This window comes from Trichosurus vulpecula, chromosome 8 (assembly GCF_011100635.1).
Source record: "Trichosurus vulpecula isolate mTriVul1 chromosome 8, mTriVul1.pri, whole genome shotgun sequence".
In the NCBI taxonomy this organism is placed as follows: Eukaryota; Metazoa; Chordata; class Mammalia; order Diprotodontia; family Phalangeridae; genus Trichosurus; species Trichosurus vulpecula.
Genome location: NC_050580.1, coordinates 11031662 through 11056693, shown reverse-complemented (window position 1 = coordinate 11056693; position 25032 = coordinate 11031662). Strand labels below are relative to the sequence as shown.

Here is a 25032-nt window from a genome sequence, read left to right as displayed (position 1 = left end):
CAGACCTTTGCATCCCTTGCACCTTTGCCTGTCATTTTTTCTGCCTGGACAGACCCTAGCCTGGGGTATCCCCACCACCAGTCTTGGTCATTCCATCTGTTATGATGCTGTGTGCTGTCGGTCACACAGCCGCATACGCTAAGCCCACTGCAAATCTCTGTCAGCTGAGCCCTCACTGCTGCGCTGCTGTCCCTTTATTCTTCTCTAGTTTACTGGCACTCCCTACAGTGACTATTCCAAACCTCCTTTTCTCTCCAGTGGCCTTCACTGCCTCTTCCTCCTTCCTTCTCAGTAGTGAACTGGTCTTGTTCTTTCTTTCCTGAGAAAATAGAATCTTGTGAACTCCCTTTTCTCCCCTACTCTGGGCCTCAGAACCCTGCAGCATCATGTTTTATTCTCTCTTCCTTTGCAAAGAAGTGACCCTTTTGCCTCACTAAGGCCAGCTCCTTTACTTGTGGCCTCACTCTGTCACACCCTTCCCTCTCACTTATTCAATCTCTCTCTTGCTGCTGGTTTCTTCCTTATTACCTAAAGATATGCACATGTCTCCCTCAGCTTTAAAAGCAAAAAGACCCTCCACCCCCAAACCTTGGCCATCCTCTCATGATTTCCCTCATCCTCTGTCTTATTTCTTTCACAGCAAAGCTCCTAGAATGTGGTGTTCTCACCTTTTGTTCATGTTTTCTTAGATGAAACTTGCTTTTCAATCCCTTGTGATCTGTTTTTGGACCCCTTGGGGGAACTTCTCTTTTTGAGATTTCCGATGAGCTTGTAGTTAAATTCAGTGGCCTTTCCTCAGACTTCATTCTTCTTGTATTTACAGCAGCTTTTTGCCATTCTTCTTTTCTCTGTCCTTCCTTTTCCCTTCCCCTGGCTTACAAGGCACTTTTCTTTCTTGCACCTTCTACCTATCTCAGAAGCTTCTTGTTAGGTGTCTTTGTGGATCTTGTTCATCCCCCCACCTCACTAAGCATGGGCTTGCCAGTGCTTCGTTCTGGGTGCTTTTCTTTAGTTTTTCTTGGTAAACTCAGAAGCTCTGATCGGATTCAAATGTTATTTTTTCACAGATGACTCCTAAATTAATCAATTCGGCCATTACATCTTTTCTGAATTTTAGCCCAACTGTCTTCTGCATATCTCATCCTGGCTTTGTCTCTTTTCAAACTTAACATACACCAAATGAAACTCATTATTTCTTTTTTAAACTCAGCCTCTAAAACTAACCTTCTAGTCTTTCAGGTTTGGAACCTTGGCAGCATCTTTGACTTTTATCTCTCCTTCACCCCTTCACACGCACACCCCTCCCCCAAATCCAGTTAGTTGGCAGATCTTGGTAATTCTACTTACACAATGTCTTTTACTTTATATGGCTTTCCTCCTTGGTCTATTTGCTTCCAAGTTCTTTCCCCTGCAATCTACTCTGGCACCTTGCTTTGAAAGCAGTCTTAAAACATGTATGTGATCACACCACTCTTTTGTCTCTTGTCTTCAGTGGCTCCCTCTAAGATAAAACACAAACTCTAGCCATTTAAAGCCCTTCATGATCCGACTTTAACTTTTTCAATTTATTTCCTTTTACTGTCTTGAACACGCTCAGTGTTCCAGTTAAACTGGCCTGTTGGTTAGAACTTGACTTGCCATCCGCTGTCCTCCATGTCTGGGATGTATCTCTTAAGATCCTTTTCAGATCCCTAACTTTTTCCAAGGCCTGACTTGGCATCTAGCCGCCTTTCTGTGCCTCTAGGCTTCTCTGATAACTCTTTAACAACTGAGGGCATTGCTTTTCTGAAATGTCTTGTATTTACTTGTCCATGTACTTTGTGTCTCCATGGCAGAATGTTGACTCCTTAGGGGCTGGGATCATTTTTTGTTTTTGTCTTTTTATCCCCAGAACCTAGCTCAGAGCCTTATCCATGGGAGGTGATTAATAGATTTTAGAGCCTCATTATCTTTAGCCTCTTATTTCTAATATTTCTGCACAGAAGGTAAGACCGTGTGTGACTGTAGATTATTTCAAGTTCTTCTTACTATAGGAAAACAATCTAAAACATATCCTTTGCTGATCATTAGTCAGAAATTCCTCTAGAAAGGATCACAGTTGTGATTGAGTTTTATTTGTGTATGATTTAAATGAAGCCGAGAACCATTTTTCTGTTCTGGGATAAAATGGGAAGAGCAGGAAAAATGAAGCCAGATTTGTAGGTTTTTGGAGTTTGAATATTCATTTGAACATTCTTTAAATTGTTGCCATTCCTACTCATTTTGGCTTACCATGCTTCTATTGTATAATTCACTTGTGCTTATTTACATTATTTCTTAAAAATCCTTTTTTGACTTAAAATGATTAGCAACAATAATTTCCATTTTCCTACAATATATTATGTTCTTAGAGATCATTCTACTATTACTAGATTGTAGAAGCATAGGGCACGAAGAGCAGGCTCAGAGAAAATGTTTGTGATCCAATGTTGTAGTTCCCCCAAGTGCTTCATAGTGCTTTGCACATAGTAGACACCTAACGAGAAAATAATTAGCCAGCTGAGTAAAGTAGGTGATAGTGTGTCCATTTGGCAGCTGAAGGCTTAGGTTAAGCGACTTGCTCACTTAACCCAAGGTTGGAGGAGATTGTGAGGGGAGATGGAGAAGCTGGAGTCTTTGTGCAGCACCTACTGCAGTATGGGGAGGACCTGGGAGTTCTGCAGAAGGTCAGGGTTGGTGAATTAGGAGACAAAGTCTCCAAGGTTCCTGAGGGCCCAGCAGGAGAGGCTTTTGAGCAAGGAGGTGAGAAAGGTTGTTTCTGAAGGCTAACGTGGCAGTTGTGCATGGCCTGGGTCCAGGAGGGAGAGCCAGAGATCAGGACACTGATGAGGAGGCCCTTGTTCAAACCAGCTGATGGGGGGGCTGAACTGAGCATGACCAGAGGGAGTGTGGAGCAAATTTCTGATGGGAGAGAGGTGGAGAAGGAAGAATTCCCAGAGCCTTTTGGAACTGGAGATGGAGGGAGTGTTTGCAGTGACCAGCATCAGGATGCCTGCTCCTGGTTTGTCTTGGGTTTTAATGTTTGCAAGATGCTTTCCCCATTCACCTGCCTCACAGGGTTCTTGTTAGGCAAGTACTTTGTAAACCTTAAAGTGATACAGAAATGTGAATGACTGTAATTATTCCAGCACTCCTGTTTAGTAGGAGGTGCATTTATTATCTTCTCTATTTTATAGATGAAACCAGTTTCAGAAACAGTCTCTGCCCTCAAGGAGCTTAAATTCTTCTAGGGGATACAACATGTAAACAGATAAGTAAATATGAGATAATTAACTAATCTGTGGGGGTCCTTAAAGAATTGAGGGGATTCTGAGAGGTGGAGGTAAAGGAGGGAATGCATCCAGACTTGGGGGAGAGCCTCACATTCTGGGTGTAACAGGTAAGTGAATTTGGCCAGAGTGTAGAGTGTATGAGGGAGAAGCAGTGTGTGGCACATCTAAAAAGGTGGCCTGGGATTTGTTGAGGGAGAGCAGCATTAAGTGCAGTCTGAGAGGTTTGTCTTGTGTAAGGGCCTCTGGAGGATTTGTAGGAGAGGAAAGAGTGATGCGGTTACATCTGTAGCTGCCTGGAGAAGGGAAGACCTGAATGAGGGTGTGTTGGCCTGGTAAAAGATGGATATTTGAAAAGATAGGGAGGTAAAATTCCTAAGACTTGACAAGTGATTTTGTGTGTGTGTGTGTGTGTGTGTGTGTGTGTGTGTGTGTGTGTATGTGTGTGTATGTATGTGTGTATGTGGACCTCTTCACTTTGAAGGGAAGAGTTAAGGAGACATCCAGCTGGAAGGTGATGATGTGGGAGAAGAGTTTAGGAAGGGTGGAAGGACAGTTTTTTGGTGGGCAGGATGAATTCTGTTTAGGTTGATTTTTTTTTTTAATGTGGTGGGACATCTAGGTGAAATCTTCAATATTTAACCCAGCTAGACAAAAGTAAGGGTTGGAGAGACGTCTTTGGGAGTTTATGCCACTTGTCTGATGGCCAAGTGGTAATGGTGGGTACTGAGGAAAAGCAGGGTTTATTATTTATTACGTGAAAAATTCACCTTTTGAAAAACAAACCAAATCCTTGAGCTAAACAGTGTTTGACGATCATTATTGTAGGAACAGAATTCTCACAGAGCCCTTTAGGGTAGCTGTGCTCCTTGAGGGCAGGGAGAGGCTTCTCTTTTGTGTCTAGTTTAATCCCAGCACTGAGCTCTATGCCAGGGCCTGTGCTTTTGCTGGATGGATGGAATAAGCATTTACACAGTGTCTGCCAAGTGCCAGGCCCTGCACAAATGGCGCATTGGATCCTCACAACAGCTCCGGGCTCTAGGGGCTGTTATTGTCTCCATTTTACAGATGAGAAAACCGAGGCAAACAGAGGGGAGGTAACTGGCCCAGGTCATAGTTGTGAGCTAGTGCCTGAGGCTGGATTTGACTCCAAGCTCAGTACTTACCCTGGTGCCCTCGGCCGCCTTCTTGTTCTAGGAAGAAACTCCCTCTCCCAGTGCCTGTCATTCAGCCACTGGGTGCCCTGAGGAGCCGTGGGACGATGTGTGTCAGAAGCTCCTCAGGCTCTGATCCTAGTCTCCAAGGAGTTTGTATGGAGAGCTGGATGTGTCTTGTCTTCTGAAGAGAAGGGCTAGATTATAACTGCTTTTAGAACTGGAATCTATGCTTGGTACCCAGGCACACACAATGCAGGTTAGAATCTGGTCCAGTTCAAAGAGATTAAGAAATAAGAACCTCTCAAAAGATTAGTAGAGAGTGTTGTCCTTAACAGTAATAATACTTGGCATTTCTAAGAGCCAAAGCAGTCTCTACAGACGTAGTTAGAACAAGGATTAGGACATCCTACCGCTGAGGGAGTAGCGATGATTCCAGAGACAGTGACTTGCCCATGATTGTCTGGGGTAGGATTTGAACCCAAGCCCTGTACTCTCTCTGCTTGACCATTCTTCCTGTTCAGCCTGAGCCTGTGAGGATGGATGAGAAAGAGAGAGAAGGGTGAGAAATACATCTAGAAAGGTAGATTGGAATCAGGTAGTGGAGGGCTTCAAATGCCAGGCTGAGAAGCTGGTGTCTTACCTTCAAGGAGGAGTGAGCCTCTAGCCCGAGGCAGACCAGGTTCAGTGGGATTACACCAGGTATCTGTGGAGCACCTACTGTGTGCTGGGTATGGCAGGTAAAAAGGCAAAAAGGAAGCAGTGCTTGCTGTGAAATAGTTGGCATTATTTTGGGGAGCGACTGTGTATGTAGATGTGTGTGTGTGTGTGTGTGTGTACGTGTATATTATGTATTACGTATATATATAAATACACACACTCTTAAGTATATGCAAAATACATACATGTTCTGGATTTCAGAGTATATCCCTTATACTTTGGGCTGTAAAGGACTTTTGTTCTGGCACTTCTTTCAGTTGAAGGCGGCAGGATTTGAACCCAGGTTCTATGACTCCAAAGCCAGTGTTAATTTTTTTTCTTTTTCATTATCAACATAAACATAACATTTAATTATATAAAGAAGAAAATGATGATTGTATATGAAGCCATGAATCTTTTTTACTTACACAGCTTGGTTTTTAAAAGTATATATTAGATTTAACATGATAATACCAACCCTGCCCTGTCTGAAACAATATGTCTGATTCTGCCCTGAATCCATTATTTCTCCACCAAGAAATAGGCATGCTTCATCGTTTTGGGAGGTATGATTGATCTTGCAATGATCAGAGTTCTTAATGGTCTTGGAGTTGTTCCTGTTACATTACTGTAGTCATATCCTGGTTTTTGTTCACTTCATTCTGCATCAGTTCACACAAGTCTTCCCACGTTTCTTTGAATCTGTCCTTTTCATCATTTCTTACAGTGTATACACTTATATACCATAATTTGTTCATCCATCGTGTTTCTGCTTCTTTGCTACTTCAAAAAACAAACTGATGGTGACTTTTTGAACATGCTTCCAAATTGATTTCCAGAATTGTTGGATGAGTTCACAATTACGCTAATATTGACCTCCCACTGGTCCTCCCAACAATAAAGGTATTCTTTTAGTTGTACTGTAAGCAGTTTATTACACCCCTACTGTGTTATACAAATGCAAAAATATATTAGTTTCTGCCCTAACAGGGCTTATTTTCTTTTGAGCGAAATACCATGGACACAAGGCAATACAGAACCTACACAGTGGAATTTGGGAGGTGGTACTAGAAACTAGAAAGAATAGGAGAGGCTTCAGGTAGGAAGTGGCATCTGGGCTGAGCTGTGAAGGATCCTCCAGGCTTCTCAGAGGTGGAGAGGAGGGAGTGCATTCTGGCCATTGGGAGAGATAGCTTGTGGAAAGGTGCTGGCAATAGCAGGGAGACTGGTTTGTTTTGAGCATAGAGTCTGTAACCATGTTCTGAAGGGTTTTAAATGACAGGCCATCAGAATGTTTCAAAGCAGTATAAAATGGGGATGGACCTTAGGTGTATCACGTTAGCAGAGTTGGAGAGGAGAGAAGCTTGAGGCAAGAAGGCCAGAGAGGAGGCTGTTGCAGTAGTGAGGTTGAGGTAGGGAGGCATTAATGAGGGCCTCATTAGGATGATGGCCATGGGCCAGGGAGAAGTGTTGGGAAGCCAGCCCACAAGACAGAGCCGTTTATTGGGTGTGGGACTGAGGGAGAGCAAGGTGTTGAGGATAATGCTGAGGTTGCAGACTTGGGTAATTGGAAGGATGCTGGTGATTTCAGCAGAAGTGTAGAATTCAGGTTAGTGACTAAGTTTTTTTAGAATCTGTTTTATGCTGAATTTGAGATGCCCTTGGGATATTGACTCCTAATGGTCAATAGTCAGTTGTTGATGCAGGACTAGATCTCAGGAGAGAGATGAGGCCTGGGCTTAGAGATCTTCATTTATAAAGAGAGGAGAAATTGACTCCAAAGGCTCAAAGGAGATGACTCCTCTGTCAGCAGGAGTTTATTTTTTGTTGTTGTTCAGTCATCTCAGTCGTGTTAGACTCTTTGTGACCCCCATTTGGGTCTTTTGATACTGGAGTGGTTTGCTGTTTCCTTCTCTAGTTCATTTTACAGATGAAGAAACTGGGGCAAATAGGGTTAAATGACTTGCCCAGGGTCACACAGCCTGTATGTGTATGAGGCCAGATTTGAACTCAGGTTCTCATGACTCCAGGCCTAGAGCTCTATCCCTTGTGCCACCTAGCTACCCAGAAGTTTATTAAATGCCTGCTTACTTGCCAGGTACTGTGCCTACAATTAAACATTCCTTGCTTTCAGGGAGCTTATATTCTATTGAAGGAGAGGTTATGTATAGATATATCACATACTGAATTCATCATGGTAGTTTAGGGAGAGAGGGCACCAGCTTTTGGAGGGTGGCGGGGCGTCAGGAGAGGCCTCATATAGAAGGTGGTGTTAGAGCTGAATCCTGAAAGAAAGAAGAAATTCTGTGAGGTGAAGGTCAGAAGGGGCAGTGGGCAGCTAGTGCAAGGGAACTGGAGTGCTGTGTGTAAGGCCGATTGTGAGCAGTGATGTGTGAGATGGGATAGTTGGGCCAGGCTGTGACTGAAGAGGCTTATGTTTGATAGAGGCCTAGGGAACCACGGAGGTTTGAGTACTGGACACATGTTAGGAAGGAGGCAGAGGGGGTGGATTAGAATACCGTTGTAGTAGTCCAGGTGAGTGCTGGTGGCTGTGAGTAGAGAGATGTGGAGCAAGAAGTGATGTGGATTAGAGTAGAAAGAGACTCAAGGCAAGGAGACCGATTAGGAGGCCATTGCCTTCAATCAGTAAACATTTATTAAGTACCTACTGTGTCATAAGCACTGTACTAAGCCCTGGGGCACAAAAAAGGTAAAAGGAATAGTCCCTTCTCTCACAGATCTTGGTCTGTTGGGAGAGACACCATTCCAACAACTGTACAAACAAAAATAAATTAGAGAGATAATCAGTGGGGGGAAGGGAACTGGCTAGGGACAGGATGATGGAAGAGAATAAGCATTTTATGTAGTGCCCCACTATGTGCCAGGCATCGTGCTAAACACTTGACATATATTATCTCAATTGATCCTCACAACAATCCTGTCAAGGTAGATGGTGTTATAATCCTCATTTTACAGGTGAGAAAACTGAGGCAAACTGTCATACAGCTAATAAGCATCTGAGGCCAGATTTGAACTTGATTCTAGGCCCACTGCTCTGTCCACTGGGCCACCTAGCTCATAGAGGGTGGGATTTTAGATGGGTCTAGAAGGAAGATCTCTAAGACCAAATAGCATTCTGGGCACAGGGGCCTGGCAGGGAGTTGGGAGATGGATCATTTTGTGGAAGGAACAGTAAGGGGGCCAATGTCCCTGATCACAGGTTATGTGATGGTGAGTAGAGTATAGAAGATTGGACATTTTGTAGGTGGGGGAAGAGGTTAGGATGTGCAGAGAGCTCGAGAAGGGTGAGACCTGAAAGGGAGACCATTACATTTGTAACTGGAGAGATGCTCCAGAGCAGTCTCAGCTGAGTGGCTGGTCTAGATCAGGGGTGGGGAACCTGTGCCCTGCAGGTCCTTGGGTGCAGCCTTTTGACTGAGTCCAAGTTTTACAGAACAAATCTTTTTATTAAGGTGATTTGTTCTGGGAAGTTTGGTTTCAGTCAAAGAGCTGCGTTGAGGACTTAGAGGCTGCAGGTTTCCCCACCCTTGGTCTAGCTTCTAGAATGTAGATTGTGAAGGGTGAGCGAAAGGAGAGGAATTGGAAGCAACAAGGGTAGCTTTTCCAGGAATTTGGCTGAAGCTGGGTGGAGAGATGCTGAGAGATATGGAGACTATTGAGGTACCGACTGAGAGTTTCTGAAGTTGGGGGGAGAACCGGCTTTGTCAGCAACAGGGAAGAAGCCGGTAGGCAGAGAGAGAGATAGAAAGATTAGATAGACGGGATTATGTGGGACAAGTTCCATTCCATTAAGTCTTGTGCCCAGGCTTCTTGTTCTGTTGAGATTTTATTTCATTTGAAGAACATTTGGTGAATCATCCATTTGCCAGAGCTAAGCTATGTTTCTTGTACAAGATAATCTGGCCTGTTATTTTAGTCCTAGGTTCATTCAGGTGAATTTATAAATTAATTTGAAACACAAATGATTAAGTATTATTAATATCCAGTTTTACCTTAATTTCATAACAGCAGTGATGAGATTTATTCCTGTATTTTTCTTATTCATCTGGGGAAAAGTGTCTTAAGCATTACATTTCCTTTTAGTAAATGCAAAATCTCAAGCTTGAGCAAAATTGTTTTTCTTTGCCATCTTATTATTGTTTACTGCAGGTACTCCTACTCTCAGGTAACTCTTCCACATGAATTCTGTTGCTAATGTTCTGGGATAAAAATTTTCCCCCAAAAATTCTTAATTCATTTCCTTTTCTGACAGAGTAGGTGTAGTATGTTATGTGGTGGTATCACTTTTTGCTTAAAATTTTTTAAGACTGGTTGTCTTCTGACCTCTGATGCTCTGTGACCTTAGGGAAGTCCCCTTTCTTCTCTGGGCCTCAGTTTCCTCAACTGTGAAATGAGAGGATTTGGATTAGATGGTGTCTGAGGGCCCTTCGTGTTCCAGATGTTCAGATTCCATTTGGCTCTCTCCTTAAGAATGGAGATCTGAAAATGGTTTTACTTAAGTACTGGTAGGGCGCCTGACTGGGCAGCACCCAGGCCTGTGTGACAGTCAGTCGTCCTGCTCAGAGGCTTATTAGCTTTAGGGTATCTAGTTATCTGTACCAATTTACCACTAATAGCAGATACTTTAGAATCTGAAAAATTGAGCAGCTACATGGGAAATTACTTGTAGCAAAACTAGGTTTGAACTTTGCCACATTTGGCTCATTCTGCCTTTCCAGGCTGATGACACAGAGTGTGTGCTGCAGCCGAACTGCTCTTCTTGTTAGACACCATACATATCATTTCATCTCTCACTTCCATGCTTTTAGACAAGCTGTGGGCCTGAAACGCCCTCCTTCTTCTCTTCTCCCTTCAGTACCCAGGGGAAACTTCCACCTCCTTCAAAAGGCCTTTTCTGATTGCCCCAGTCGTTCTGGCGTAGCCTCTCCTATGTATCTGTGAACACGTTGCATCCCTCCAGGAGACTGAACTGTATAGGTTTGGAACAAAGGATGGTGCGTGATTTCTCTGACGGAGGCATCCGCCCTCGACTTTGTCATGGTTAGCTATGTGTCGTGAAATGGAATGAAAGAAACTGACCATGTAAGTCATCCTGAGAGCTTCTTATACTGTCAGCTTTCACTGACTCTCTGTGAGATCCTTGGTTGCTTCCCTTCACAAGGTTTCCTGAGGTGTAAGATGATGCTGTGGGACTGTCTGGTTTATTTCTTTTGTAGCTTTGCCATCTTTTCTTTGTGGCACCTGGCTCAGTCAGTTCTGTAGATGGGTAGATGATACACTTTTGTGGGGTGGTCTGTGGTACAGCTGAGATCCATTCCCTTTCAGTATAATTTGGGGCTGCCTTTCTCTACTCACTTGCTGTGTTTCTTTTTTTTTCCTCCTCCATTAATGCAGATAATCAGTTGACCTGTCACTACTTTTATTAATATTCAATATAATCCTAAATCTTACCTCCAAATAGATATAATACTGAATTTAAAGACATTGGCGTGTCTTAACTTTGCTAGGCTGTTTAGTCATGTTAACTTTAGATTACAAGAAGATATGAATAGGTTTAATCTTAAAGTGGTGGGTGGAAGGGAAATTTTTCTACAAATTTAGTTCCATTTGGAAGTTTGAAGTGAAACTCATCTCTGGTTCCCTTTGCAGAAATATCTCTTCAGAGTCCACAACTGGAGGGCATCTGTGGTGCCTTTTTGAGAAAATTAGGTTTTGAGCTCACTTGAAGATGTAATTTTGTCTCTGTCAGAATAAAAGTAAGATTTGGAAGTCAGACAAGTGATCACATTGGAAGCGATAGTTTGGAGTGGCTGTCTTTTAAAAATATTTGGACTGATTCTGAAGCAATCTTTTTTTAATTAATTTGTTTCTCAATTACATGTGAAATAGTTTCTAATGTTTGCTTTTAAAAATTTTGATTTCCAAATTCCCTCCCTCCCTCCCCACCCCCTTTCTTGTGAAGGCAAGCAGTTTGATAGAGCTTATGCATGTGTAGTCAGAAGCAATTTTTAAAATAGTGAATATTTGGGAAATGGGCATGTGGGAAAGGGCATGGATGCCCCCGTATTAAGTTCTGATTGATACTTGGGAAAGAATCCACATTTCTAGGCTTGTCTCTAACCAGCCATTAGCTGGCGACAGGAGAGGTTAGTCCAGGCAGGGATTTAAGGAGCTAGAGATCATAAGTAGGATCACAGCTTTAAAACTGTCATCTTGTCCAACCCCCTTCTTTTACTGAGTAAATAGCAAGAAGGGTGGTTGTACTGGGTGGCTAGTACGTAACTGCAAGCTGTCGTTACGTTTTATAGCTTAAAAAGCTCATTGTGTACATTATATCTGTTCTTTTTTTTCAAACAGCTTTGTGAGATGGGGTAATGCCAGTACTATTTCATGGATGAGGAAACAATTGAGGCTCGTGATAATTGATCTAAGTCACGTGAAAGGATTACAATATCTGAATCAGAGTCCTTTGACTTAAAATTCAGCACTTTATTCTGTTGCAAAATTAGTTGTCATTCTCCTTAAAAATGGAAGTTTTTCATTGTTATGTTCCTTTTTTTTTAAAGGATAATTACTCAATGTTTGTAATTTTAAAGGTGTTAAAAATTCTCCACTGATGTATATTTTAACTACTTTGCAACTTAGTAGAGTTGCTGTAGTTTAAATGTTTACTTCATCTCCTTTGACCAACTTGGTGATGGGGCTTTTCTGATTTTTCTGAACTAGTTCTTGGACATTGGCCCTTATTCTGAAGCCTTTCCAGATTGGGAGGACCTGCTAGAGTTAGTATTCCCCTTTGAGAACCTAGGATCTTCTTTAGGTCATTTTGAAGCACCAGAGTAGGATTCTAGTAGACTGAATGTGTTTTTAGTATACTTAGAATTCCTTACACTTACAGCTGTTTGTAGTGGTTATCAGTAGTCTTAGGAAAGTGGCATCAGTTTGGTTATCCCAGAGAAAAGTAGCCACTCTGTCCATCTAAAAGGTTAGCTCTCAGATACTGAATTTCTTCCAGAGCTTAGTTAGGAAGACATTAGAGGATTAGAGAGCCCTGTCTCAGATTTTACGGTTGTATTTAATGAATGGCAAAGAATCACATCTTAAGATCAACTACATCATTTTACAGATAAGGCCCATCTTTCTAGCCCATCTGAAGAAATGGTGAATTATCTGTGCTTTCACATTATATCCCCTTAGCAAGACTCCTAGGTGTGTTAGACAAATAAATGGCTGGTGGATTGAATTGAACTGAAGAAATAATAGAATTGACTGTATTTTACTTTTTGAAATCTTGGTGTTTGATACAGAACACATGGAATAGTGTTTTAATTATTTGGAAAAAAGGTAGCAGGGACTTTATATAGCGATCTCATCTATCTTTCCCTATCTTCTTGCCTGACTAGATTTGCATCTAAGACTCTTGATTGCCTATTCTGAAAAGCTTGTGTGTGTGTGTGTGTGTGTTCTTGCATATCACATATGGTGTACATGTGTATGTATATATAAATATACTCTACTTTTTAATGCCTCTTCTCTTTATGTCAGAAATTGTTTCTAAAAGAGCTATATAGCATCTGTAATTTTTTGTCTCATTATGAACTTTACAAGCAGTTGTTTTAGGAATGGTACTTTTGAAAGCACCAGAGGAAGAGCAGAATGCAAATGTTCCTGGAAATAAAGAGAATCAGCCCAGGAGGAGGTTGGTGTATTAGCTTGCTTCTGATCTGGACAGCTTTTGAAACTGTTGTCCTTTTAAATTCTTTCCAAAAGATGTTACCTGTATGTAAAGAAAAGTGAAAAAAGGCACTTCATTTGATAATTTGAGGACAGATTTTTCTTTGTTCCTAGGCATTGTTTGGATTGTTATCATCTTTCCTTTCCACTCCATAATCTCCTAATTGCTTTTGGAAATTCAAAATTGTGTCTCGGTTGAAAACTGTTTCTCTTTAGAATATTCCCTTTTAAAACCATTCCTTCCTATGTAGTTTCTAGTGAAAATTCCTCTTCTGTGCCTATTTCCTTTCTTCCTTTCTCTGTAACCATACATAGTTTTTGAAATACAACTTTTATTACATTCGGGGCCAAAACTTTTCCCTAAAACTTCCCTAAAATTTCATAACCGAAATAGGGGTGACTCATTTTTATACAGATTTTAAGAAACTTGTGATACCTCACTTGTCAACGTCTTTTCAAAGGTGAAATTGTTTTGCAGTCATTATACTTTAGTAACCATATCCTAATTATTTATAGCTTCCTGCCTGACATAATTCACTTCAAGAAGTGCACAATGTCAGAACGTGGAATTAAGTGGGCTTGTGAGTATTGTACGTATGAAAATTGGCCATCTGCAATCAAGTGTACCATGTGTCGTGCCCAAAGACCAAGTGGAACAATTATTACTGAAGATCCATTTAAAAGCGGTTCAAGTGATGTTGGTAGAGACTGGGATCCTTCTGTTACTGAAGGAGGAAGTAGCCCTTTGATATGTCCAGATTCCAGCGCGAGACCAAGAGTTAAGTCATCATACACTGTGGAAAATGCTAATAAGTGGTCATGTCATATGTGCACATATTTGAACTGGCCGAGAGCAATCAGATGTACCCAGTGCTTGTCCCAGCGTAGGACCAGGAGTCCCACAGAATCTCCTCAGTCCTCAGGATCAGGCTCAAGGCCAGCCCCTCTTTCAGTTGATCCCTGTGAGGAGTACAATGATAGAAATAAACTGAACACAAGGACACAGCATTGGACTTGTTCTGTTTGTACATATGAAAACTGGGCCAAGGCTAGAAAGTGTGTGGTTTGTGATCATCCCAGACCTAACAACATTGAAGCTATCGAACTGGCAGAGACGGAAGAGGCTTCTTCACTAATCAATGAACAAGACCGAACTCGGTGGCGAGGAGGCTGCAGTGGAGGTAACAGCCAGAGAAGGTCTCCTCCCACACCTCAGCGGGACTCGGAGATGAACATGGATTTTCAGAGAATTGAATTAGCTGGTGCTGTTGGCAGCAAAGAGGAGCTTGAAGTAGACTTCAAAAAGCTAAAGCAAATAAAAAACAGGATGAAAAAGACTGATTGGCTATTCCTCAATGCTTGTGTGGGTAAGTGCCTGTTTCTGCATTATTTGCATGGTCAGAGAGAGAGGGAAGAAAGGGGGAGAGAGAAAGGGAAAGGGGGCTGGGGAGGGAGAAGAGGGACAGAGAAGGGGCATTAAAATGGACCTGGATGTTTTTCTCTCAGCACTCCTACCCTTATTAATAGCATGCATGTGCTGTTAAATAGTCTGCTCACTGCCTTCACTAGCATGAATGGACCTGGATTTCTGTATCTTTCTCCTTTCCCAACCCCTGCTCCTCCTCAATATTACTTTATCATAATTTATTTTTAATTGAATAAATGTCTTTTCCTGTTGAAGTTATTTAAAAAAGAAACTTTATTTAAACAGACCAATATCAATATGTATGTACCTGTGTTCAAAACTGCTATGTTGATTACTCTAACAAGATGTGACTGTGGAAACACCCCAGCTGCAAGTTTGGGAGTGTTTGTAAACAGTCTGAGCATCTTGGGATGATAGAAGCTTTAGTCAGATGTTAAAAATAACACAAAAATGTGATTCAGAGATGGTATGTGCATAATGCTGACCTTGAAGATGCTGATGTTAATGTAATAGGAATGTCCTATTGGAAATATTTACAAGCTTGAGGAAACTACTTTTTTATGACTGTTGGATTCGCTAAAATCAAATTCTGATTTGTGCTTTGGTTTCAGTGCTTTCCTAAGACATATATTGGTTCCAACTACTAGCTCAGAGCTGTTAAAGGAAAAAAAAATATGACAGCAGGATTTTCTTCATTATTGTCCTTGTGAATTAATTCTTTGTGATGAAATCTCACAACTCCTAATACTTGGGTCTTATGCATTTTCTTGGTGTAGATTAGACATTTGCACTTTATAATGTAAATTGTTTTGGGTAGAGGTGACTACTTTGGAATCCTGTTATTTTAAAAAAATGAACCTCCATTTACTTTGCATGTGAAGTGAAAGACTTAAATTTTTTGAAATGATATTTTCAATATTAATTTTTTTTCTAGGACTAATTTCTTTATTGTTTAATTCCATGACTATATTTTAGAGAAAGGAAAAGAAGAAGTTAATTGTATATGTTGAGTAATGTAAAATATCTGAAGACATTTTAGGTTTTTATGTGTGAAGCAGTAAGGCAATAAACACAACATCGACGATAATCGTGAATATGCCTATGTAGTTCTGTATTGCAAGGTATGAGAGACTCTCCATAAAGAAGGTAAAAGAAGTATAACATTTATTCAGACACCAGAAAATCATATCCCAAAACCAAATGTTCAGCTCCTACAGGCAGTCAGCCCACTTTATCATAACAGCAAGGAACTTAAAACACCGTATCACAGCCTGGAAACTCGCCATCCCCAAACCTCTCCGACCCTTTGCTGGGGTCTTCCCAAAGATAAACTCACAGTATAGCTAAGTCAGCCTGTTCAGTTCTAACTCACGAGGGCAGCCGTTAGCAGCCACCACCAGCTACCACCAGCTATATCATCTCTCCTTCTCTCCCTCTCCCCCTCTCCAAGACTGTCCCTCTCCAAGACTCCCTCTCCCTCTCCCTCTTCAAGACTCTCCCTCTCCCTCAGCATTTTCTGTGACACAACTTCCTTTTCCTGCCAGGAAGCTCCTCCTACCATGTAATTTAGGCTTCTTGTGATGTAAGCAGGTCACATGGCCTATTAATAGGTGGGAAAGATCTTCAAATCAAAATTGCTAATATAATGTGCTAGCTTTTGAGTTGAAAGACTAGATCTTTCTGTGGGTTTGGGGCACAAAAAGGAGCTCAAGGGATGCTTTTTTTCCATTTATCTGTGCTCTTCCCTCATGTCATTGAGATATTTTTTTGAAACTTGATAAGGAGTTACAGGTAGACTTAAAAATACAGTGTAAAAAGAAAAGGGGAGCTAAAAGGACAGTGTCCATCCTTCCCTTTTAATTAATCACATACCATTTATAATAATCTTAACAAATCCTTTTAGTAGTTGCTAGTGATTTTTGCATGCTTTAATAAATAAAAATGTCTGCAACTATGTTGTTTCCCTGAAACATGAGAAAACCAAAAGATGTGCCTGTTTCCTTGACTGGCTCTAGTGCCCTGTCTGCCTTAAGTGTTCTTTGGTCAGTAGTCTTTGTCCTCTTACCAAGACCTGTAGCAGGCTCCGTGAAGCTTATTTTAGGTTTCCAACCACCCCCAGAATGGTGAGCCTGCATATAGTCTGAATATCTTACATTTAGCTCAGTGGCTGGTGGGGTCTGGTTCTTAGTGTTGTATTGTGGATTTTGACTTGTCATTCGGCAGATATTTTTGACCACCTGCTGTAGTAGCGTGTTCTGAGCATATCCAAGAAAAAGAACAGTTCTTACTTAGTTGGCACTAACAACTCAGTTGTAGCCTCAAGTCATTACATAGACACAGCATACCAGAATTGCCTTAAGCAGAGTACCTTAAGTAGTCATTGTAGCAAGGGAGCCTGAGAATCCGTGTGAATTTCTCTTCTCCTTTGACACTACCTTTGTGCTCAAAGACATCACTGTTAGGAGGATTGCTTGCGGTTGAAGCACCCGTGGTACAGGGGAGGTTTGCACTGTCTTTGGAGGATAGCCCAAACTGGAATCTCTGTCCTACTGTTTACTGCCTTGCTGTGTTGCCTTGGTCAAGGCATTGCACTTCTCTAGGCTCCAGTGTCCTTATTTGTTAGGAAACATACTTATATTATCTCTTCTTCAGTTCTATCAATTGTAAATGTAGTTATTGTTTTATAAAGCCTCTCCCAAAAGGAGGGCTGTGGAACTTGTAAATCTGAGGCCACGAAAGAAAATTTTGCTAGATTCCTAGCTAGCTAGCCAGGGATGAGACAGACCCATTGTCCAAGCACCAACATTTGAGTAAAAGTGTTCGGGACACAAATTTCACAGTGTTTATGTGGCTGGCAGCTGCTTTGTATGTATAGGGTTTTGGGGGGGTGTGGGGGCGGGGATAGAGGAAAGTACATGTGGTGACAGGCATCAGAGACACTATGTCATCAGAAATGGTAGAAACTAGATGATTATTATATTTAAGAAAATTAGAGTTTAGTCTTAGGGGTTGAGCGGTTTCTTTCCTTTTCACCAGAGGGTGAGATATGACTGTAGATCATGTTTCTCAAGTATGGAGAAAATTTGTACCCTAGGAGAGAGCCCAGCCACTAGGCAAGCTGAAGCTGCTCACTGTTTCGCCATCATGCTAAGTGCCCACACCTGACTGCACCCAAGATCACAGGAGGATATCTTGAAATGACTTAAGAGTTAGGTGTTGATCCCCAGATCATATTTCTGTGACAGTGACCCCTGATGGCCATATCCTTTTTGAGATGCCTGAATCTTTGGGATCTTTACTTTCTCAAAACCCTACTTCTTCTTTAGCTCCTATAGCATTGAGTGTCCCAACCTAGCTGGCCATCTCAGCTTATACTTTATCTCTTCAGAGTAAGGTCATTTACAGAGGTATTATCACTCGTAATTGAAAAGGATCCAGGACTTTTATATGACCCCAAACACTAAGTATTCCACGGATATTGTCTTGCTAAACAGTCATACACTCACTAACTCCCGGCGTCTCACTTCCGTTTATCATAGAATCATACACTTAAAGCCAGGTAGCCTGAACAACACGTTGTTAAGGATGTGTGTGTATCTTCCAGACTTCAAAATATTTTTGTTCGTCTTGTGTTTGATTTCCTAGGATTTTTTCCTCACAGCGGGCCTTGCTGATCATCTTGGCCAATTTAAAATGTCATGTTATTTTGATATTTTTAGCAAAATTAAATTTAATCTTCACAGTGTTGAAAGCTGGGGTTCTTAACCCCAGGGCCTGTGAGTTTAAGGCAAAAGCAATTTTGTATAAGTATTTTAATACATAATGGGTTTCCATGATTATCTTAGGCACTTGTTTTATGCATTTAAAAATGTGATTCTGAGAAGCAGTCCATAGGCCTCACCAGATTGTCAGAGGGGTCCAGGATACATATAAGGTTAACAGAACCTTGTCCTAAGGGACGTTAATAGTGGTTTCATGTTACATTGGGGAAATTGAAGAATAGAGAGGTTAGGTGACTCCTTGGAGGCTTCCTGGGTAGCACCTGTCTGTACTTTGTAGGCAGAGATGTAGAAGGGAGGGATATGGGTGCTGAGGCTGGACTGGGAAGCCATTCTGTGCCCCACATTCTCTCCTTTATTGCTCTGCAGTTCAGTTTAGTCTTGTGGCTCCACGTAATATCTGTAAGTTGTTTGCTGGGCTTGATGCTGCCTTTCAGACCACGTGGATGTCTGTGACAGCTGTCATCTGGGCTTGTTGCTCTCTGAGTTCTGTCACTTGCTCTTCTCTCAGTGCTTCATTGCTACATTGCTTTCTTTTTTTCCCTTCACTTAGTATTTTTTTTCCCCAAATACATGTAAAGATAGTTTTCAACATTCACTTTTATAGGATTTTGAGTTCGAAATTTTGCTCCCTCCCTCCCTCTGCTCCCCTCACCTCAAGACAGTAAGCAATATGATAAAGGTTAATATGTATGTGCAACCCTATTAATCATATTTCCACTTTAGTCATGTTATGAAAGGAGAATCAGAACAAAAGGGAACAACCATGAGAAAGCAAAAACAACCCCAAAGTGAAAATAGTGTGCTTGGATCTGCATTTAGGCCCCCTCAGTTCTTCCTCTGGATGTGGAGAGCATTTTCCATTGTGAGTCTTCTGGAGTTGTCTTGGATCATTGTGTTGCTGAGAAGAGCTGAGTCTAGCATAGTTGATCATTGCACAATGTTGCTGTTACTGTGATTTGCACTTTTTCTTTCTTTCTTTCTTTCTTTTTTTTTTTTTGGAAGGGGAACGGCGGGGCAGTTGGGGTTAAGTGACTTTCCCAAGGTCACACAGCTAGTAAGTGTGTCAAGTATCTGAGGCCGTATTTGAACTCAGGTCCCTGTGACTCCAGGGCTGGTGTTCTACTCACTGTGTCACCTAGCTGCCCCTGTTGCTGTTACTGTGTACAATGTTCTCCTGGTCCTGCTCACTTCACTCAGTATCAGTTCATATAAGTCCAGGTTTTTCTGAGAGCATCCTGCTCATTATTTCTTAAAGCACTGTAGTATTCCATTACGTTCATATACCACAACTTGTTCAGTCATCCCCCAGTGGATGAGTATCTCCTCAATTTCCAATACTTTGCCACCACAAAAAGAGCTGCTATAAATATTTTTGTACACGTGGGTCCTTTTCTCTTTTTAATGATCTCTTTGGGATACAGACCTAGCAGTGCTGGATCAGAAGTTATGCAAGTTGATAGCCTTTTGGGCATAGTTCCAAATTGCTCTGTAGGATGAGATCAGTTCACAACTCTGCCAACAATGTATTAGTGTTCTACTTTTCCCCATCTTCTCCAATATTTATCATTTTCCTTTTCTATCTTATTAGCCAGTCAGATAGGTATGAGGTGGTGCCTCAGAGTTGTTTTACTTTTTATTTTTATAATCGATAGTGATTTAAGGTATTTTTTCATATGATTAGACTCTTTAATTTCTTCATCTGAAAACCGCCTGTTCATATCCTTTGACCATTTATCAACTGGGTAATGACTTGTATTCTTATAAACTTGACTCAGTTCTCTATATATTTGAGAAATGAGGCCTTTATCAGAAACTCTGGCTGTAAAAATTGTTTTCAAGCTTTCTGCTTTCCTCCCAGGTGCTTTCTGTGCTTGGTTTGCCAACCTTGCTTGGATGTCCATTTTCAGTTTGGCACACTGACTTTGTGCTTCTTACTATTAAATGGAACTCATCGTATTGTTTTCCTGCCAGGTCCCATGTCCATGACCTTACTGTCCTAGTATTTAGTTTTTTGTTATCCTTTTCGATATTAATCATAGCTTTGATCAATCAGTAAACATTTATTAGGCATCTGCTATGTATCAGTGCTGTGCTGAGCCTTAGGGATACCAAAAGAGACAAGAGACAGTCCCTGCCTTCATGGAACTTGTAGTCTAACAGAGGCGGCAACATGCAAACAAATATATATGCAGAACAAGCTATGCACAGGAAAAATAGGAAATGACTCACAGAAGGAAGGCACTAGAATGAAGAGGGACTAACAAAGTCTTACAAATGTAGAAGGTTGGGACTTAAAGGAAGTCAGAGAGGTCAGTAGTGGGAGCGGAGGAGAAAGAGCCTTCCAGGCCCAGAGCCCAGAGATAGAGTCTTGTTCATGGGACAGGTCAGGGGTGCTGGATCGAAGAGGACATGGCGGGGAATAAGGTGGAAGAAGGGAGGCTGTGACAAAGGGCTTCGAATACCGATCTTAGAGGCAATAGGAAGCTCATGGAATTTGTTGAGTAGAGGGGTTGACATGGTCTGACCTTTAAGAAAATCACTGAATGGAAAAGGATTGTAGTGGGGAGAAACTAGAGGCAGGCTGATCCAACAGCAAGCCTGCAGTAATCCATCTTGTGTGTGTTGTTGGGGCCTGAGGGCAAGAGGGCCTGAGTTTGAATTCAGCCTCAGATGAGTCACCTAATCCTGTTTGTGGCGTTTCTTATCTGCAAAATGAGCTGGAGAAGGAAATGGCAAAGCACTGGGGTATCTTTGCCAAGAAAACCTCAAATGGGGGTCATGAAGAATCAGACATGACTGATAAACGACCAAATGTGGTGTTGATGAAGTTATTCTCAAAAGGTAGTTTAGATAGCTGGGATAGGCTTAGTAAGTCGTGGTTATTGAAAGAAAAAAGTTGTACAAATTGCAGTGCTCTTTAGGCCTTGGCTTTATTTGCTGCATCCAGACTAAATCTGCTGAAAGACACTGAGAATTTCTGATTGGCTAAGCTCTTTGTTGGGCTGATAGAGTATCAACTGAATCATTGTTAAAACCAGGAAAAGAATCTTTGCCTTATGTGACTTTTTAGGCCTTGTTATTTATTTTTTTAATCTAAATTAGATTTTTCTCTTTAAATACTATGCTCCTGTGTCTTATTCTTGAAAAGCTGTTGAATTGCTCAGTTGAGATATCAGGGTTATTAGAAAAGAGGTGCATCTGAGTGGAGGGAAGACACACACACACATAGAGGAAACAAAGAACGAGTGTAATTAGTGACTTGAAATCCTGTGAAAATGTTGAATATATTTCCAGAATTCATTCCATCTATGATAACTTGAAACATAGCAGTAGGAATAGGGGCAGGAACTGTGATTTCTATGGCTTCACAGACTTTTGGATGAGTAAGCTCCTGCATGCAGGTGGACACCTTCTCTGTTTCTTAGAGTTCTGGAGAGACCCAGAGCATGGAGTAAAGTGACTTAAACAACTGGTATGTGTCACAAGGGGAGACTTGACCCTCGGTCTTGCTGACTTGAGACCTTACTATGCCATGCTGCCTCTCAAAAATATAGCAATATGTGAGGGGAATGAAAGTTATGAATAGTCTTTTTGCTGTCTAATTTAATACTGTTATAAGCCTATACAGTTGGATATCATTTCACGTGATTCTTTGTCATGTATCATTTACTCATTATTTGATCAATGGGAGACTGCACATAAAGAAGAAGTTTATGGGGAAGTGCCAGGGAAGAGTATCTGGCCAGGATGATGACTAGCCAGTTCAGTGATCTGTCAGCCTTGGCTTTCCTTCTTAAAGAGAGGACCCTTACCCCTCACCCTCTCCAGCCAGAGGGGCAGAGGGTGCTGAGGAGCTGTGAGGTTCAGGTTTGGACTTGTAGAGACCTGGGGAGGTCCCCCTGTGAACATGGTATCTTAGTATCTTGGGGCGGGGAGGAGGTGGGGGCTGATGATGCTTGACCATTCTCTAATGCAGTATGTAATTTTCTCCTGGCCTTGGTACTTTTACTGTCCCACCACACCCTCGAGTTTATTTGGGTTATTGTCAGAATTTGTCCTTTTGGAAATCTCTACCTTGCTCTACATCTTGGTGGTTTGGTACATTAGGTCTTAAATTATGAAATCCAGAATATATAAAATACCACCTACAAGAAGACTTTCCTAACCTTACCCTCTTAATTGCAATGCCTTGCCTCTGTTAATTATTTCCTATTTGTCCTGTATGTAGCTTGCTTTGTATATATTTCTCTGTATGTTGTCTCTCCCATTAGAATGTGAGCTCCTTGAGGGCAGAGACTCTCTTTGGCCTCTTTTTGTATCCTCAGTGCTTAGCACGGTGCCTGACACATAGTAGGTGCTTAAATTTTTTGGGGGAAGGGGGAGAATTGACATAGAAAGTTTTTAATGTTCCTTAAAAATTCTCTTTAATTGTATTCATGTGTGAAAACCTTGGGGCTCCATCTGCCTTCTTTTAGTCTGTTGTGCTTGTTGCTACTATGATTTTTTGGGGATGTGAGTGAGAAAATGAACTAGTGATCCATAGAAAATGTTAATTGATATGACATACTCATATTATATTGGCTACAAACTATGTATAAGCTGGCTGCGTACAGTCTTCGAAAAAGAGTCTCGGTGTCTTGTAGACATGCATTTTTTTCTGTCATAAATATTGGCAGGTATAGCTTCAAAGAAAAACAAGCTTTTAGTGTATGGGCAGTTCCACATACGTCTTTAGTTAACTCGATGTTGTTACGGTATGTGTCCGTGTATATATATTTCTATATACGCGCATACACAATTTTTATTATTTCAATATTCAAGTTTTTTTTAAGTTACCAAAACACGCAGCACACTCACACCTTATACATACATGCAACTTAAGAAACCCTGAATACTAAAATAATCCAGTTAGTTAATAGTCACCATTTCTGTAACCCTTCCTGTATGTCTGGTGCTGTGCTAACTGCTTTGACATTATTATCTCGTTTGATCCTCATAACAACCATAGAAAGTAGGTGTTGTTATGTACCATTTTACAGATGAGGAAACTAAGGCAAACAGATTAAATGACTAGCCTAGGGTTGCACAGTTAGAACGAGCATGGGGTTGCATTTGAACTTAGATCTTCCTGACTTCAGGCCCGGTGTTCTGTACCATGTAGCACATTTCATAAAAACCTCCTTCCTGCTCTAGGTATATAGTTTACTTCTTTTGATAGCTCAGCCTGAAACACTGGACATTTTTTCCGTTTTTTTATTCCAACTTAAAACAAGATTTCCCTGTGTGGCATATGTCTCATCAGATTTGAAAGAACACCTGGAACCACAAATGGTTTTTCTATCTGTGCTGCGAATCTTGAGCAAACCATCTGTGAGGGACCAGCATATGTTTTTGTTCTCGTTCTTTCCCAGTTATTTAATTGTAAAGTTGTTAAGCCTTCCATCCTATCAAGCTTTTGGAAGAATTCAGTATATAGTTTCCCAATTAAAGTAAATCTCTAGAAATCATCTTGCCTCTTAAGGCTTCATGGATGTTGATTTCCTTTAAGGCTGCGCCGGCAGCGGAGTGTGTCATGAATAATGGGCGGGCCTTGCTGTAGCAGGCGATGGGGCTGGAGAAGGCACAAGCTTGGGAGCTGCCCGTAAGTCCTCAGAACTGAGTTTTTAGTTTCTTGCCTTTGTGGAGTAGGCTGGGACTTGGATGTTGGTTTCTCAAAGTTTTTTTTATTTTTCCCAAGCTAAATTCTAATCTATCTTAAATTTTCTTTTTTAATGTCTCACTCTCACAGCACCGCCTTCCACTCCCACCCTTCTTCCCCCTTTTCCTCCGTGGGATCCCTTCAGATCAGATCTTTTGCCAAAGAAGTTTTGGGAGGAGGGAATTTACTTGGTGGAGATTCCGGTATTCTTTATAGGCACAATGGCCCAATGACAATCAAAAGATAAAAATAAAGTCAGTTTAACAACAGCTATTTTTTAAGCCATTTCTACACACTAGAAGACGTGCTGAAATTACAAAGAGACATGAAAATGAAACTCTCAGCCTTGAAGGGCTTTACGTTGTAGTTATTGGCTCCTCTCCTCTGAATGTCACTTGAATCAGGCCTGCAGTTAGATGGCGCAGCAGAGAAGAGTTCTGGGCCTGGAGCCTCACTTTCCTGAGTTCACATCTGGCCTCAGACACTTAATAGCTGTGTGACTCTGGGCAAGTCACTTAGCTCTGTTTGCCTTGATTCCCTCATCTATAAAGTGAGTTGGAGAAGGAAATAACAAAGCACTCCAGTGTCTTTGCCAGGAATGTCCCACATGGGGTCATGAAGAGTTGGATATGACTGAAAACTGAACAGCAACAACAAAGAGCAAAGGCAGCCTCTGATACATGGTGGAAGTTGTGCTGGATTCAGAATTTAGAGGGACTTGGGCTCAAAATAGAGTTCTTTCACTTGGTGCCTGTGTGCCCATGGGCAAGTAAGTCGCTTTTGGGCCCCACTTTCCTCTGCATAATCCAAAATGAACTACTCGGTCTGGATGACGTTGAAGAAGACCCTTTCCAACTTAGCGATCCTGTGCGGTGGGATGTGTAATGACCATAGGCACCTCGGGGGTAGACTGAAGGAGCTGAGCTAATTTTCCTTCTAACGTTGATCCTACTTGATTTAGAGGAGTGGGAATGCGCGTTTCTCCTTTTAAATTTTAACATGGTAAGTGCTCAAAACAAGTTTCTAACTGTGAGAACTTTGCAATCCAGCAAATGAAGTTCTTGAAATCTATAATTAATAAAATTTGTGTTTTAAATCAATAATTACTCTTTGGATATAGATTTTGGAAGACATTTCTGTGTTTTAAAGACATTTCCCCATTTTTCCTTCTCCTCAAATATCCAATTAAATGTTAATGATCTTTTGTTTT

The 25032-nt window shown here is 41.4% G+C and overlaps 1 protein-coding gene across 1 annotated transcript in view; it reads left to right on the top strand.

Annotated features, from left to right (window-relative positions):
• The window catches only part of ZRANB1 (zinc finger RANBP2-type containing 1), a 79755-nt gene that overhangs the window by 21736 nt on the left and 32987 nt on the right, over positions 1–25032 (top strand). The window contains exon 2 of the mRNA XM_036734598.1: positions 13433–14283. Coding sequence (XP_036590493.1) covers positions 13470–14283 — 814 coding nt within the window. The 5' untranslated portion in view covers positions 13433–13469. The remainder of the gene's footprint in view (positions 1–13432; positions 14284–25032) is intronic.